We start from the raw sequence: 16,209 nt of genomic DNA on the forward strand, positions 1-16,209 counted from the left end.
GTCAATCAAGACAGTGGATTGATGTAGAGATTTACAGACATGTTAAAGACGGATGCCGGAGAATATGATTCCAAGCTATTCAGATTAGCTGGAACCGATATTCTAAAGTCATTTTTACCGAGCTTGTAGACCCTATCTCTGATCTTGCGGATGAAGTAAGTTATTAAGTTTGTTTTTTGAATTAGTTTTGAACTATATTTCCTTTAGCCTAAAAATGCAGAAGTTTTGTCATTCATTATGTATTTTTCTAATGAGTTTTTGTGAAACTTCAGACTTATCCTTTTAGGCTTGAAGTATTACTTTATATATATGAACACTTCATGCAGAAAGGTGTAGTTATATATCTATACTATACTAAAAGCACGAAGGCCCTATGGAAATGTCGTTTGCTTTTTTTACCCTTCATAAATGCATTTTATGTTGGATATATTTGTAATTATAATCATTAATTTCTTTTTTTCTTCCCAAAATCAAAAACTGCCGTGTACTTCCTTTTAGGTTTACAATTCTTTAGAACTTACACTACTTGGGATTCTTGCCTTACGATTTCTTTTCCTTTGGTTTTGTTTCCTTTAGTTTTAGAATTCTTATGTTTTTGTTTCTTTACTTTTAGGATTCTTTCTTTTTAATTATGGTATGTCTTTTTCCATTGTTTCTTTTGTATGGTTTAAGATGCAATTTTCATTTTTTTTTTGGTGTAGGTTTAGGATTCAATTTAATATTAGTTTACCGACCATAGTTTTATGGTAATGTTGTATCTTCACTTTATTTATATTTAGGATTCAATTTAGGTTTCTAGAATTTTAGAACCAAAACAGTTAAAATAAGGAGGAGCTAACCACTTTATAAAAGAAGCCATTAACATGCATTCTTTATTAAAAATCGTTTTAGTATCAATGTTTGCATAGGTAAATTTGCTTGTGAATTGAGGTAAATCTTCTACCTTGTTCTATATTCTTGAACTTACGTAATAATGATCTTTAATGCATTACTCATAAACAATTGCATATAGAAAGTTTGTCAATTGTGATTTTATTTACAATGTCTCATATATGATCATTGGTTTAAAATTGACTCATATACGAATATTGTACAGGTTCTTTGGATCATTGCATTCATCACATAAAATTGGTTAGACATTCTAACTCATATAAATTAAATATTTTATTAATTTAAGATTATTTTCACTTTGTGTTTGATAGTTTTAATTACTAATTGTTATGCCAGCTCAAGTTGCTCATATTTTGTAAGAAAAAATTAAATTTAATTACTTCTTTTAATTGACTATATTATACATATCACAATATTATAATTGTGTTCTTAAAGAATAGCTCTTGGCAATTGGTGTCCTTGCATATATCCAAAATTTTGACAGTTTTTACTGGTTCAGGTAACTTTATTTGATATTTACGCTACTATTAAAAATTAATTTTACTGTGCAATAAGGTGTGTTCTTGTATATGTGAACAAAAATATATTAATCCTCAATCCTCAATGTATGGTCTCCAAATAAATTCATAAATATAGGAAGTCAAAATTAAAGTCCTATCTCACCAAGAAATAATTTATGTTCGTCAATATTAGTGATGATGGATTGTAATTCTCCATAAAAAAAAATTACAACATTAGAGGATCCTAACTAGGTTAGAAGGGGTGACAAGGTAAAAAGTATAAAAATTAATAGTTTAGTAGTACGTGCATTTTGGTTGGATTAACATACGTTAAATAAATTTTTTTATTATGTTAAATCCTTATTAGTGCTTTAAGTATTTCTTTTAAATCTTCTTTTAAATAAATCTTTTAAATTATTTGAATATTGTATATAAAGAGATATTATGTAAGATATAACAATATAACTATTATTAAATCATAAAATATATTATTTATAATTACAAATGTTATATCACTACCTTAACTAATCAAAGTGTTGACTTTTACAGGTTTAGAAGATATCCAACATATTTGAATTCACATATTATATTAATGTAATTATACTCAATTTTTATTTCAATTGCATGTTGAATTTATTTGTACATTAATTACTATTATACATAGTTCGTTCTCCTCATATATAACACTTGACAAATAAGTTAAATTACACGTGCAACGCATGTACACCATAAACATATATATATATATATATATATATATATATATATATATATATATATATATATGTGTGTGTGTGTGTGTGTGTGTGTGTGTGTGTGTGTGTGTGTGTGACTTATAATTTTTTCTCGCTTAAGTGATTGCATACTTTTTTAGAATGCAACCAAATCTGTAAGCCCCTAACAAAAATGAGTGGTTTGTACTTCAAGCAATATATAAACGATTATTTTTCAATTCAAGAGCTTATTTTTTTTTTATTTCTATGAAAACAATCACATTTCTCATATATCAATCAATAGTGAAAGTCTAAATTCAGAATATCTATCCTCCTTTAGAATGAATGTTTTTTCAAGGATTATTGAACGTTGGAGTATTTTTCAGCATGTTTTTTGGAATATGGATGAGGTGCTGGAGAAGACAAACAAGTTATTTTGTTATGCCCAATTTGTTTACATTGACTACATTTGGTAGACTTCAAACGTACTGATTCAGTCGCAAGGATATACCTCTTCTTTTGTCTTCTTCCTTGTATAATCTCTACATCGGGAGGTTTTGTGATTTGAGATTCTACATTTTGTGGTATATCCCATAAATTTTTATCTCCCACTGTATTGACATGTCGTTCATATGTTTTGAACCATGTTTCCCTTGAATACCATTTTGAGCAGTAATCAGATTTCTGCATACATCTCTTATTGATAGTAGCAATTGCGTGTGGACAGGGCAATTCGTCAAGTTGGAATTCCAAGCAATCACAAGTTCTCTTCTTTAAGTCCACAATGAATTTCATTTCTTAATTATTTATTTTAAACAAAATTAAATCAAGACTGAACACCTAAGAATGAATTAAAAAGTAAAAAAACTATATTAGTGTATTATTGCTTCAAAAAGAAAAAGTATGAAGTTTTTTATCGGTAAACAGTAAATCACTGCAGACATAAAAAGTTGAAGTGATTATGCATTAGTTAATTACTTCAGATAAAACATGCTGAAGTAAATTATGAAGTTAATAAATATACTTACAAATATTTTACAAGCCAAGTCTATCTTCTTATTCATCTCTTCTTTTACCCATGTTGATACTTTGTAAAAAGTTTCATGTGCTATTTTTCTTCGTTCGCAAAATCATTGTCCCAACCTTTTTGGATGAAATCTAACATTCTTAAAACAAGGATCTCTCTCGCTTTTAGTAACAAGAAATTTATTGATTCTACCATGTTTGTTATCAGCATATCATAACATCGCCGTGGGAACCACGATCGAGCCCATCTCTCTGGCGGCTCTTCCATTATGTAATTGTATGTTTTTTTTTCAACACTTTTGATCTCGGACATTAACTGGTTAAAATCTTCATGTTTGTATGACCTTGCAGCGCTTTGAAAAAGATTTATTACCATATTTTTTGCATGTCTTTACTTTAAATTCTTCTCAAAGTGATAGAGGTAGATATAATGGTGAACTTCAAGATAAATTTGTCTAATCCCATTTGCGATAGATTGGTTTCTCTCTAATAAGAAAACCAGTTCATGACGGACTTCAATTGCTTTTCTCATTTCCTCGAAGAACTAAATGTATGCATCATTGTTTTCTGAATCTACTACACCAAAATATAGAGGAAAAATTTGATTGTTTGCATCATTTGATACAGCAACAAATAGAACACCATGATATTTTGACTTTAAAAATATTGCATCAACTACAATCACGGGTCTACAGTAACGTCAACCAGCTATTGATGCCGCAAGAGCAAAGAACATGTAAGCAAACCTGTACAGGTGAAACACAAAAAAATAAATCATAAGGTGTGAAGTTTTCAATTAGGAACATTTGAAACTTCAGACCGATGGTTACTATTTTTTTGCTAACCGATTCTGCTCATCTCTTTTTATGCTAGTGTACACCCCTGAGTTTCTATGCCCCATCATGTGAAGAATGTATGAAGGAAAAATCTGGTAATTCTCTTTCGGTGTTCCTCTTATACAAGTAATAGTTTTTTGAATAGTGTGCCATGTCTTGTGATATCCAATGTCAATTCCATTTTTTTTTTCATTTCGCTTTCTATAAAGGCTGGTGTAACCTCAATCTTTTTTTATCCCGAACATGTTCTAAAATTTGCTCACTTATAAAATTTGATGTAGCATGCTTCTGATATGATTTTCTTGCATCAACCGAGCATTTATGGTTGTTATGAAATTTTATCACCCTGAAAAGTGTGGAATTTTTATTCTGGTAGCACGTACATTCCAACCACATTTCTCCATGATGCATTTCAACTCGTATCTCTTTGAAATGATCTAATAGCAGTGAATTCAACTTTTTGGTTTATCTCCAAGCTTCAGAAAAATTTAGTCATGCTCTTCTTGTTCTAAATAAGTGATCCTACTTTTATTTTCTCAGGCAATGCATCGTGCCTAAGTATTTTACATGGTGGGGATTCTTTCAACTTTCTCCTCACTCTTTTTCTTGATTTCTTAGAAACAGTAGAAGTTTCATCAATTTCTTCAATTGTATCTGATGTTATCAGTATAATTTCTGTATTTTTTTTTATCTTGGTTGTTGCTTATCATTGCAGGAGATAACAAAAACTTTGTTCGATTGTGTGTTGATTGTCTATTTGCATTATTAACTGTCCTTCTTCTTGTTGGGCCTCACCAAACTGGTATGAATTTATTGTAGCGGCTGGTAATTCTTGCAGCATTCCATATTCTGAATCAGCTGTAATGTTAGAAGGTTGTCGCTCATTGTCTACTTCCATTATTGGCTGTTCTACTTCGTGTTGATAATCAACAAGTTATTATGAATCTATTGTATGTGCAAGAGATGGTTTGATTTTTGCAAATTCTAAAGCAGCTATACTGTTAGAAAGTAGTTGTATTTTTTCGACGACAAAATGGCAATTCTTTAAGGCTGAATCAGTTATTAGCAAATGTATACATGTTTTGAGTTCTTCATCTGAAGTTACGAGCATCCCTTTTCTTGTATTTAGTTTGATATCAAATCATATTTTTAGTGAATATTTGGTTGAATCAAAATCTTTGATTTCACTAATTTTCTTCAAGAAAGAATTGAATGATACTTGTTTAATAACCAGAACAAGTTTTGTATCATGATCTAAGTAGTTGTAATCAAAAGTCTACCTCTCATTGAAAGTAATAACAAGGCAAATCGAACTCATCCTACAGAATCGAAACTTCAGCATGTTTAGTGTGAAGTGTTAGAAAAATGAACAAAAAAAGTTAGCATGTATACATACGAAGTTTAGAAAAAATTCATTAAAAAATTACATACTGCAGGACAAAAACTTAAGCATGTTTGGTATGAAATTTTAGCAAATGAACTAAAAAATTTCAGCATAATGTAGACTACTTGAGAAAACTTCAGCAAGTGTTGGTATGAAGTTTTATCAAATGAACTAAATAACTTCAGCATCTATTAGCATGAAATTTTAGCTTCAACGTGAAACAACTTCATGCTACATTAGCATGAAGTCTTAGCTTTAACGTGAAATAACTTCATGCTACATTATTAGCATGAAGTTTTAGCTTGTACATGATTAAAACTTCAGATTTCAACGTGTAACAACTTTATTCTATATCTTTCATGCATTAAATTTGAAGTTTTGAAAAGTTTTTGAAGATCTATAAGTGAAAACTTCATGCTATATCCGTCAAACAACTTCATGCAAGTGTGATTAAATGAGCATAAGTGAAAATATTCATAGGCGTTAATTGAATTCAGATTTTGTTTTTTAAGTTTAAAATTTACAAGTATGATGAACTACGAAAATAATTGCAGAAATATATATCATGAAGATCAATCAGTTTCACAAACTAATTTGAATCCTGAAGATGAATTACAATACTTACAATGTATTTTGTAATTTTGAATTCAGAATATGAATCTGGTTCAAGTTTCTAGTTTTTTTGATAAAGCTGCTAATAGGAGAGGAGATCTTCGACCAGGGTTGAAGGAGATCTTTTGAAGAGGGAAGGAGTGATAGAGGAGATCTTTTTTCACGAATGAGGTTGCAGATCACGCGATTAATGCATGATGCAACTTTTATATCTTTTGTGAGGGGTATAATTGTCATATTATTACAGATTTTTTGTCAGCTGGCTACTAAAATAATGATTTTTAAAAATAGGGTATATGTTAAAAGGTGGCACAAATATAGAGTATGACTGCAAATCCCCCTATATAAGTTTATCATAACTAATGTAAAACTTAAGGTTGAGTATATATATTAATTAACTATAATTGAATTATGACACGAGTTAATGTAAAACCAAATGTTATGTATTTAATGTGACATAATTAAGTTTTTTTTTTTTTATTGTTTACTCCCCCGGTCCACAATAAGTGACCATTTTACATTTTAATTTTGGTCCAAAATTAGTGTTCATTTACATAATCAAGAAGGAATTAATTTTATTTTCTAAAATTTGCCCTTATTTACATATTCCAATGTGTTAAGGCAATAATTAATTAAGATTAATTTAATAAATATTTTTTTCTCTAAGAGTTCATATTTTCTTAATAGGTGTAGCAAAGATAAAATGTCTCTTATTGTGGACACAGAGTTTGTTTCTTTAGGTTCTCGTGAAACTTGAAAAGAACAATCAATTCTCTGATTATCTGCAGTATTCGAGAGTGCAAAGCCATGATTTTACAGTCTTATGCGGGCTACAAATGTAAGATCCATTTTTGCAATATCACAATTAGTCGTGTTCATAAAAATTCGAAATCAAACCAAATCGAAAACCGAACCAAACCGACTAAAACAACTGATACTTTTTAGGTTTGGTTTGGTTTGGTTTTGGTTTAAAATTTTAAAAACTGATCGAATTTGATTTGATTTTAATAAAAAAATAACTGAAAAAACAGAATCAAACTGACTATAAAAGTAGCTATTTAACTTTATTATTACACCTATATATATGTATATATTTATATAAAGTTTCTGAAATTTTATGATACATATTAGTCATTTGTATTTTTAGTCTAGTTCTTTGCTATTATAATAATCTAATTCTTTGCCTTTTAATTTGATTTGTAGTTTTCTTTTGCTAAGTACAAGAATTTATTTCATGTTAAAACTAATTAAATTTTAATTGAGTACTTAAATTATTCATCACTAGTTGAGTCAATTATCATTAATATATCTTGGTAAATGGTAAATGATAGATTTCTCAAAGAACAATTAGTTTGATAACGTTACGTTGAAAATGTAGTCGCCGGAATATGCGTTTGGTAGTGTATGTCTCATATTTAAGAAAAATCGATAAATAACCGAAAATCGGAAAAACCGATAAAGATCGACAAAAACGGAATCGATAAAAAACCGATTTAATTGGTTTGATTTTGTTCAAATATTTGAAAAACTCACTTACTCGATTTGGTTTCTTTTTAGGGAAAAACTGACCCAAACCGAATCATGAACACCCTTAATCACAACTATTTCCCAATCTACTTTCAATTTTTTTAATTCATTTTCCGAATTTGGTAATTTATTTCATTTGAGATAAGGATCTAGAAGGAAGATACTTTGATGAATTTATCTTGTGGACTCTCCAATTATGACAAGGACACGTCCATTTACAACAACAACAATAAAGTATAATTCACTAGTGCGGTTTGAGGAGGGTAGTGTGTACGCATACCTTACGTCTATCATGAGTAGAGATGTTATTTCCAATAGACCCTCGGCTCCCTCCCTCCAAGAACTCCTCACCTTGCTCTTGAGGTGACTCGAACTCACAACCTCTTAGTTGGAAGTGGAAGATACTCATACTAGATCAAGTTACTCTTGTCAAACACGTACCAATAATACTTAATTATATGATTAAAGAACGTTAATTTTGGACAAATATAAAACATAAGAGTAATGTGAATTTCTAAGCTGGATTTGAGCACTATTTTGGACGTTATTATTGTTTGGACCCCAACATCTTAGTCCCTCAATTATTGATTTTTGTACTACTCCTATATCCCACCACTAGCCAACGTGCGCTCCTGCTATATCATTTCCTTTCCACTAAAAATTCTTTCCTTTTTCTTTTCTTTTCTTTTCCTTTCAAATTCCAAAACTTCTTCACAATATCAAGAAATTCCAGAAGATGAACAAAGTACAAGAATATTAATGTTTCTTCTGAAACAAATGGTGAATTTCGTGACCAAGATTTTATGAAGCTCAATCTGATGTTTAGCTGACGTGGAGAGATGTCATTGGTTGGTCTGAAGGTTGTGGACCCCATGTTAGTACAATTTAGCCACCAACCTACCATGAGCCAACTTTCTTCAGGTTGACCCTTTAGTCCTTATAGATCCCAAAATTCTTTGCCACTTTCCAAATTTAACTGTATTCAAGTTATGAAAAAGGAAAGCTATTAAATGAGAAACGTGACTCTTAAGTAGCTTTATCTTCATGTTGTGACCATTCATTCAGAACCCCATAAGATTTTCTTCACAAAGGTATGTAGTTGAAATCTTGTTTTATTTCCCTTCTTGAAAATTGAAGCTTTCTTTTCATAATTTGACTTAGTTTTTCATAGTTTGCATAAGTGTTTGAGAATTACTTACTTTGGTATAGTTATAGTGTTTTTGGGGGATATAAGGTTTTCTTGTTTAGTGTTGTTTATAATATCCTAAGGAAAAGCCTTTAATTGCAGTGAAAATAAAAAATTTCACTGCAATTTTTATTTTTTGAGCATGGAGGAAGTTGAATTGTTTTGTCTCTTAACATTTGCATGTTTGTATGCTTAAAAACATACTGTTAATCTGAGGCAATTAAGCTCCACGTTTCTTTAGCTTTCCTGTGAGTCTGTGACAAATGTAAAGCTACTCAGAGCCAGAGCTAGAATTTCAACCTTACGTGTTCTGGAATTTAGAAGCATGACTTCAAGTGTTAATAACTAGGGTCTAAATTTAATATTTGTACGTATTTAATGAATTTTTTAACACAAATACACTGTGTCTGAACAAAAGCTACTGGGTTCGCCCGCCCGTAATCGGGCTACTAGCTCCGCTCTTGAAGCTACAAGGTGCAGCAGATTAAAAGAGCTTGTTGACAGTTTGTATGATTTCTAGTTTAATGGATAGATAGAAGACAAGTTCTGTAGTCGAATTCTCAACATAGATAAGCAATTTGATGTCTATATTACTTGTTTAATCCTTTAATGTACTGTAGGAAATCATAATCAAGAAGAGTGTGGAGAAATAAACTACCTATAAGAGACTAAGGATAAACCTTTTGAATCATAATCTTCTTGATGGTTATTTAGCTCTTTTCTGATGTTTCTCAAAGAGCATACAGCTAACAGATTGTCGCACATTATCCTTGTTAAATATTCAATTGCAAGAGTGCTTTGGTTATTTGCGAGGAGAAAGTGAGAAGATGGTCTAAAGGAAAGAAAGGAACTGAACAATTATGAAACATTTTACCAAGTCATGAAGGTATGATAGAAGCTTGACTGAAAAAATCAGAATGTTAGCAAGTAACAAATTGACTGATTAGTTCCTTTGCTTGGATAAAAGATGTTACGGGGTTAGATAATACAAAAACATGCTTTTTATGGTAGACATATTGAGGGCTCAGAACATGATATGTTTGTTATTTTCTTAGAAAGCTAAAATGCCTCAACATTTGGACATATCGTTTTGGCTGTAAAAGGGGCTCATGGTGTAAAATATTCAAGTATTTGTACATCTGTGTGAGACTGTAAGCACGTCGATGATCTCTTTGGGTTTTAAAGTCTCGCTTACCTTTAATCCTGTCAAACTGTTTCTATCTTTTCTTTTGGCTTATTGTTTTCCTATCAAAAGTTAGACTTGTGTGCATTATAGCACTGTATTATTCAAGAGAAGTGGTTTCTGTTAAATTATTCAAAATCATCTATAGATGACCAATTGCCTTGGCACTTCTTAATGTAAAAGACATATAAATGGGATTTAGCCAATATAAGCTTATATAGCCTTTACTATACATTCCTTCAAGTTTTCTTTTGTTTCCTAGCTTCCTACTTATTCACTTGGTCTATTCGCTTTGGAAATTAATATGTGCTTGCATTTCGTGTAATGATGTTTCCCTTCCCATTTGCAGCTTCCCTATCGGAGGTGCTGATCAATGGAAATTGAAGAATTGACTGCACGTACTGATATTATCACTCCACAAGCAATGGAAACCTTAGTGAACGAAAGTCTCTCAAGTGAAGCTAAGGAGATGGAAGAGATGAGGAGTTCCATGGAAATCTTGAGTAGAGTAGATTTGGACCTTGCGTATTCTGATGAGAAATTGGCGAATCTTGACAATCTTTTGATGCGTATCTTGACCTGGGAAAATGAAGTTGAAGCAATTTCTTTCGAGAATGATGATATTTCTCCTGACTCAATTGAGAAAGTCCTGGCATTGGATCACTTATCTTCCATTTTGAGCTCCGAGATAAGACAACTGGACAATTTCATAGGCACTCTTCAAGACCTAGTCACTGGTGCGAGGCAAAAGATAACGTGCAGAGAATTGAATGATTTGCATGTGATAATGGAGAATAAATTTCATGACACTGAAGAGTTATTGAGACAATCAAAGGAGCGTGTCTTAGAAATGAAGATGCAGCTTGCCAAGTCGCAGATGACCTCATTAGCTTTCGACCAAAACGAATGTAAGTTACGAAACTTATTAGGTTCAAGAACGCGTTTTTTCTTTCTTTACTAACATGTTAAAGACTTTACATCTTTTTCTGGTTCATGTATTAACAGGGAGACAAAGGATGAGTTTGGATTTATCAGAAACTAATAATGTTTCAGCAAGAGGATTGAAGCCACACGTGCAGACAGTTGAGCAAAGACGTACATTAAGAATGTTGGAGAAATCACTTGAAAGAGAGCTGGATCTTGAGAAGAAGTTGACTCTGCTTAAACAAAACGAAGATGATCTAAAGTTGAAGCTGCGGTTGACAGAGCAAGTAGCTCTGTGTATGGAAGAGGGTGCAGAGGTTATATGGGGTAGGTTTTTAGAGTCGGAAAATGCAGCGGAGGTACTTATGGGAATTTCCAGAGAGATGGTGAGCCGACTACAGATTGTTAACTTCAATTTGAATGGTTCACTTCAACGAGAGCGCGACTTTAAATTGAAGATTGACAATTGCTTAGGACAGGTAAATGCCAAAGATATTACCATCCAAAACCTTAATAGCAGCATTAAACAACTTACTGCTGAAAATGCCGAAGTATCCTCTTTAAGGGACAGGCTGAAAATTTTAGAAGATAAGTTGAAAGAGTCCGAGTCTAAGTTGTTGAAAGCAAATGAACTGAATGAAGTAAGTGAAGAGCGTCTTAAAGAAATGGAATGTGTCGTAGAATCTCAGAAAGAAGACATCGATATTGCAGAACATAAGGCTGAAAATGCGGAGGAAAAGGTAGCACATTTGACGGAGACAAACTTGGAACTACATGAAGAGTTGGATTTTCTCAAGAGTAGTAATGAAAGTAATGCTAAAAAGGTCAGCATTCTTGAGAAGCAGGTTAGGGAATTAGAAATTCAGCTACAAAATGCTAAGACATCATCTGAAGCAGGTCAAGAACAGCAGAATATGCTGTATTCTGCCATTTGGGATATGGAAACTTTAATCGATGAACTAAAACAAAAGGTCTTAAAAGCTGAAAGCAAGACTGAGCATGCGGAGGAACAATGCATTATGTTGTCCGAAACTAATTTAGAACTTAACAAAGAAGTAGAGTTTCTAAGATCAAGAGTTGAAGGGTTGGAGACTTCTTTGAATCAAGCTACTATTGAAAAAATTGCAAGTGCAAAAGACATTAACATCAAAACCAGCTTTATCATGGATCTGGTCATGCAGCTAGCTATAGAAAGGGAACGAGTACAAAAACAGGTGTTTTGGTTTCCTTTTTTTGTTGCTTTTTGTATAGAAGTTTAAAGTTCGAAACGATGTTGAGTACTGACTGTTTTTCTTTTCTTCTTATTCTTTTTTGGGGCAGATTTTTTGTTTGACCAAGGAAAACAAATCATTGATCAGGAAGTTGGAGACAAAAGAGAAGCAACCGTCCATACATGTACTTGAGAATGGAGGTGGTGATACTGAGCTCTCATCTTCTAGAGTTGTCTCAACAATTGCCACCTCTACAGATAGTTCTCATGAAATTCAAACAGAATCCACACTGAAACGCTCCCAGGTATTTATTTCGTTTTATTGCATACATCATTTCCTAAATATGTTGTGTTCGGATATATGCCACTCATTATCCTACTTACTGTAGTGAAAGTAAGACACTGTTGGTTCTGTTTGCAGTTCAATGTGATTATAGAATTGTCTCTGGAGTTCAGAAGGAAGATCATCTAGAATAAATTATTGCATGCTGTGTATCCCTTATATGAATGTTTCTTCTTAAACATACAGTATCTATGTGCTTATTTAGCTATACTCTTTGACAACATTCTTGTGCTATTGCTCCCGGGGCTTTAGTCTAGTGGTAAGAACATAGCACATGATGTGTGGGTTAGGTGCACATTACGCTGCTGTAGAGAAAAAGCTTGGTATTTAAGTAGAGAAGGTAGAAGAGCAGGCCAATTATCCCCCGAGTTTCAAACTGTACACCACTTGCACTCGGGGATTTCTCGGTTATTAAACAAAAAAAGGAACATTCCGGTGCTATTGGATTAGTAATTATCCAGAATGAAATATGCTTTATGCTCTCATATTTGAGACGCTATCTGTTTCCATGTTTCGTTCTTTTCATGAACAAACCTGGCCACGTTATTTGTGAAGTCTAAAGACCTTAACCTGACCAGACACCTCATATGCTTTTTTGCCTTAGCCTCAGAATTGATGTTTTATGAGTACACTTCTGCAAAGGCTCAATGAACTCTAGCTTATCTAGATTTATTCACCTGCGAATATATATATTTTTCCTTGGGTTTCTTCCAGATGACATTTATCATCCACTCTGATTTGAACTTTCCTTCTCAACACAACAACTACCAAGCTCAAACCAAAAATTTTCTGTCTGCATATAGTATAACCCTCTGATTGAAGTAGTCTAAGGATACTTAAAGACATATTATGTAACTAGCAACACCTGGCAGATTAAGGTTCTGAGGATTACTGATCTTGTTCTACGTCGTCTAATATGTAAAAGCTGAATCTTGATTATTTGCTATCTTTGGTGATGGTTCACATGTAATCTAACTTTCTCCAATTATCTGCCAACTTCTTCTGGTCTTATTTTTCTTTCTGAGGTCATTGCTTCTCAAGATGGGAGATTGGCAGTTCCTTCCATTTTCCTGATTGTTTGTGTTTACTACATAAAGAGATTGACCTCATTCTAGTTGATTAAAAAAAGAAGAGATTGACCTCATTCTATACAAGATATTAACAGCATTCCATAATTCTAATAGAAATGTTGGTTCTTTGATTTAGGTGGACGAATTACCACCTGATAGACCTACCAATCGAGGCAGTAAGTCTTCTATGTCGATAAATGAAGAGCCTAATATAGTTGTCACGTCAGAGGAAACCGAGGTTCAGCTACAGCCAAGGCAACGCCATCACAAGTACATTATCATGTCAATCCTCGTCTTATTACTTTCGACATTAGGAGTATATTTCTTTGGCAAAAGAAATGACATCCTTGACTTGTTGGTGGTTAAATGATATACTAAAACTTGTTGGAATACTTTGTACAGATTCTTTGATTGTTTTGTGTTCAGTGTCTTCTTCTGTTGGCTGTAAATGTTGTTGCGATCTCTTATTTTTTTCATTCTAATTCAAATCTCAAGAGAGAGCAATTCTTTTAAGCGATTGTGTTAGTGGAATGAGTATTGTAAGATCAAGATAGAGCTATTTTTAAAGCAATTATTTTAATGGAATGAGTACTGTTGTGGACTTTTCTTGTATTTATTTGAAGCACTATTGAAGTGGATTGTTGCAAATAAAACACAAATTCAAGATAATTTTCTCCCTAAATGATGATAATCATTCCCTTTCTTTATCTAACTTCCGTTCATATATTTTTCAAGAAAAATAAAACTTCCATTCATATATACTTTCAAGTCTAACCAAATATTATTAGTAATTAAGTAAGTGATTATACATGTTAGAATCGAGCATTCAAATAAACAGAAAAGAATCCTCTATATTAATCATTTTAAATATTATGTTCAAAGCAAGGATCACAAATTAGGCCGGGTTGATTCGATTTCTTTGGGTTCTTTTTTCCCCGTTTTTCTTGAGCACCCCTAATTAGGCCGGTAGGGGATCTTGATTCTAACGTAGGGTATTTGGGGCAGTGACGAAGCTAGAAATTTTTTCGACAAAGGGTGTTAAATATATATTATATACTTTTAAAACGTAATATTTTACCTATATATACAGTGTAATTTTTCGACGAATGGTCATCAGTTGACCACCTTTGTGACCATGTGACTTCGCCACTGATTCGGGGATTATAATTCTTGGATTATTATACACCTCCAATATGGGATAGTTAATACCAGAATTTTAGTTTGAAATTATTTCAATATTAGCAAATACCCATAACCAAACATGCAATAAAATCAATCCAAAATTCTATCCCGAATAAGTTTCCTAAACCCGACAACCATAGGACCCTTAGGACTGTTTGGTACAATGGATAAGCAAAAGTAATTGTGTGATAAAAAATTTAGTACCATCTTATGCCTTATTTGGTTACTAAATCTCGGATAAGTAATCTGAGGATTAAAAATAATACCGGATAACTTATACCTGCCAAAGAGTGAATTAGTAATCTCAGGATAAGTTATCCCATGATAAAGCAATGAAATTGACAATCCCCAGATTAATATAACATACCAAATCGTTAATAAAAATTAATACTAAAATAACTAATCCAGCATAATTATATTTAATATAATTAATTGCATCATAACTTTATCTTCCAACCAAACGTATCAAAGGGGGTAGGGAACGACGTCGTTTAGGTGGTACACTTGATAAATCAAACCAAAACCCTAATGCATCCCTATAAAATGACCATTATAATCGTCAACGTTCAAAGAGCTCGCAGCCATGGCTTCCAGCAATCACAAATGTCGAAAGAACTTAGAAAAAAATAGAGCATAAGAATTATGTGTATTGTAGTAAAGTGCTTGTAATTTCCACACACACACACACACACACACACACACACACACAAAACACACACACACACACAGAGACAGAGTAGTGCGTGGAATATAGTGTGCACCAAATAGCCCTTTGCAATATAAAGTTTGTTATTGCAGAGAAAATACGAGCTAAGGTACTTTCTGGTGCAAAGCTAATTTTTTTGACAAAACTTTTGGCTGAATAATTTAGCCATTTATTCAGCTTTATTTTGCCAAAAAAAAGTTTGTTATAGTTTAAATTTTTTGTTTTTGTTGAATTTAAAATATGCAAGCAAAATGATGAGAATCTATAAGCTGAATTGTATGTTGAATTTGCATATTAAGCCTTCAAAGTTCTCTGATTGCATTGCTCAATTCCCCCCCCCCCCCAATAGGTAACTATTATAGTTCTACCAAAAAAATTGTAAAGTATTAAGTGGAATATTGAGTAGTTTTGTTTGTCAAATTTAGTGATTTTGACTAAAGTCAAACAGTTAAATTGAATGGAGGGAGCTGGTTAGTTATTCGAAATACTTGTTTGCATATTTCTTTATTTTAGAGCAGATTTATTTAAACTTGGCAAAGCAAAATGATGAGGAACTATTAGCTGAAATTCTATGTTGAAGAAACATATTTTATGCCTTCAAAGTTCTCTGATTGATGCTAGTTAGAGTGATATTTTTGTTAATCTTGTTATACATTTTACTAAGTGGTCTCGATATGTTGTGCTGATATTAATGAGAATACCTTACTTTTCCTCATAAAAAGAATAGAGAGAATATTATTAAGCTGTCTTGGGTGTATAAATTGTAATATGAGTACATTGTATCTATTTTAGCTTTAACATAATGCTCCTTACAACCTCATTTAGTTAGGACCTTCCTTGGGATTGCCAAAGTGATTGCTCATTGATCATCAGTATTTGTTATGATGATATGGTTGGAGTGTCTCGAATTATATAA

The 16,209-nt window shown here is 32.2% G+C and overlaps 1 protein-coding gene and 2 non-coding genes across 5 annotated transcripts; all 3 read left to right on the forward strand.

Moving 5' to 3' along the window:
• Window positions 1-8,099: 8,099 nt before the first annotated feature.
• LOC107801523 (WPP domain-interacting tail-anchored protein 2-like) lies at window positions 8,100-14,006 on the forward strand. Of its 3 annotated transcripts, XM_016624864.2 has the most exons (6): window positions 8,127-8,580; window positions 9,468-9,561; window positions 10,208-10,766; window positions 10,864-11,996; window positions 12,103-12,297; window positions 13,542-14,006. In XM_016624864.2, exons 3-6 carry the CDS (start codon window positions 10,232-10,234, stop codon window positions 13,773-13,775), a joined length of 2,097 nt encoding a protein of 698 aa, XP_016480350.1. In that variant the 5' UTR covers window positions 8,127-8,580; window positions 9,468-9,561; window positions 10,208-10,231; the 3' UTR covers window positions 13,776-14,006. The 3 variants fall into 3 exon arrangements, with proteins under 3 accessions (XP_016480349.1, XP_016480350.1, XP_016480351.1); XM_016624863.2 differs by lacking the exon at window positions 9,468-9,561 and having other exon boundaries at window positions 8,100-8,580; XM_016624865.2 differs by lacking the exon at window positions 9,468-9,561 and having other exon boundaries at window positions 8,133-8,410.
• A 1,532-nt stretch (window positions 14,007-15,538) lies between these two features.
• LOC142178717 (small nucleolar RNA R160) lies at window positions 15,539-15,614 on the forward strand. The gene has a single exon (XR_012706980.1). It is a non-coding gene; the product is annotated as a small nucleolar RNA R160 (small nucleolar RNA).
• A 216-nt stretch (window positions 15,615-15,830) lies between these two features.
• Window positions 15,831-15,909, forward strand: LOC142178716 (small nucleolar RNA R160). The gene has a single exon (XR_012706979.1). It is a non-coding gene; the product is annotated as a small nucleolar RNA R160 (small nucleolar RNA).
• Window positions 15,910-16,209: the final 300 nt, after the last annotated feature.

The sequence above is a fragment of the Nicotiana tabacum genome, chromosome 24 (genome assembly GCF_000715075.1).
Source record: "Nicotiana tabacum cultivar K326 chromosome 24, ASM71507v2, whole genome shotgun sequence".
Classification (NCBI taxonomy): Eukaryota; Viridiplantae; Streptophyta; class Magnoliopsida; order Solanales; family Solanaceae; genus Nicotiana; species Nicotiana tabacum.

Excerpts from the sequence above, each read along its gene's own strand:
- LOC107801523 (XM_016624863.2), top strand. The coding sequence starts at position 10,232 with ATGGAAATTGAAGAATTGACTGCACGTACTGATATTATCACTCCACAA. Across the intron at positions 10,767-10,863 it reads AGCTTTCGACCAAAACGAAT|GGAGACAAAGGATGAGTTTG; the intron begins GTAAGTTACGAA and ends ATGTATTAACAG. Across the intron at positions 11,997-12,102 it reads GGGAACGAGTACAAAAACAG|ATTTTTTGTTTGACCAAGGA; the intron begins GTGTTTTGGTTT and ends TTTTTGGGGCAG.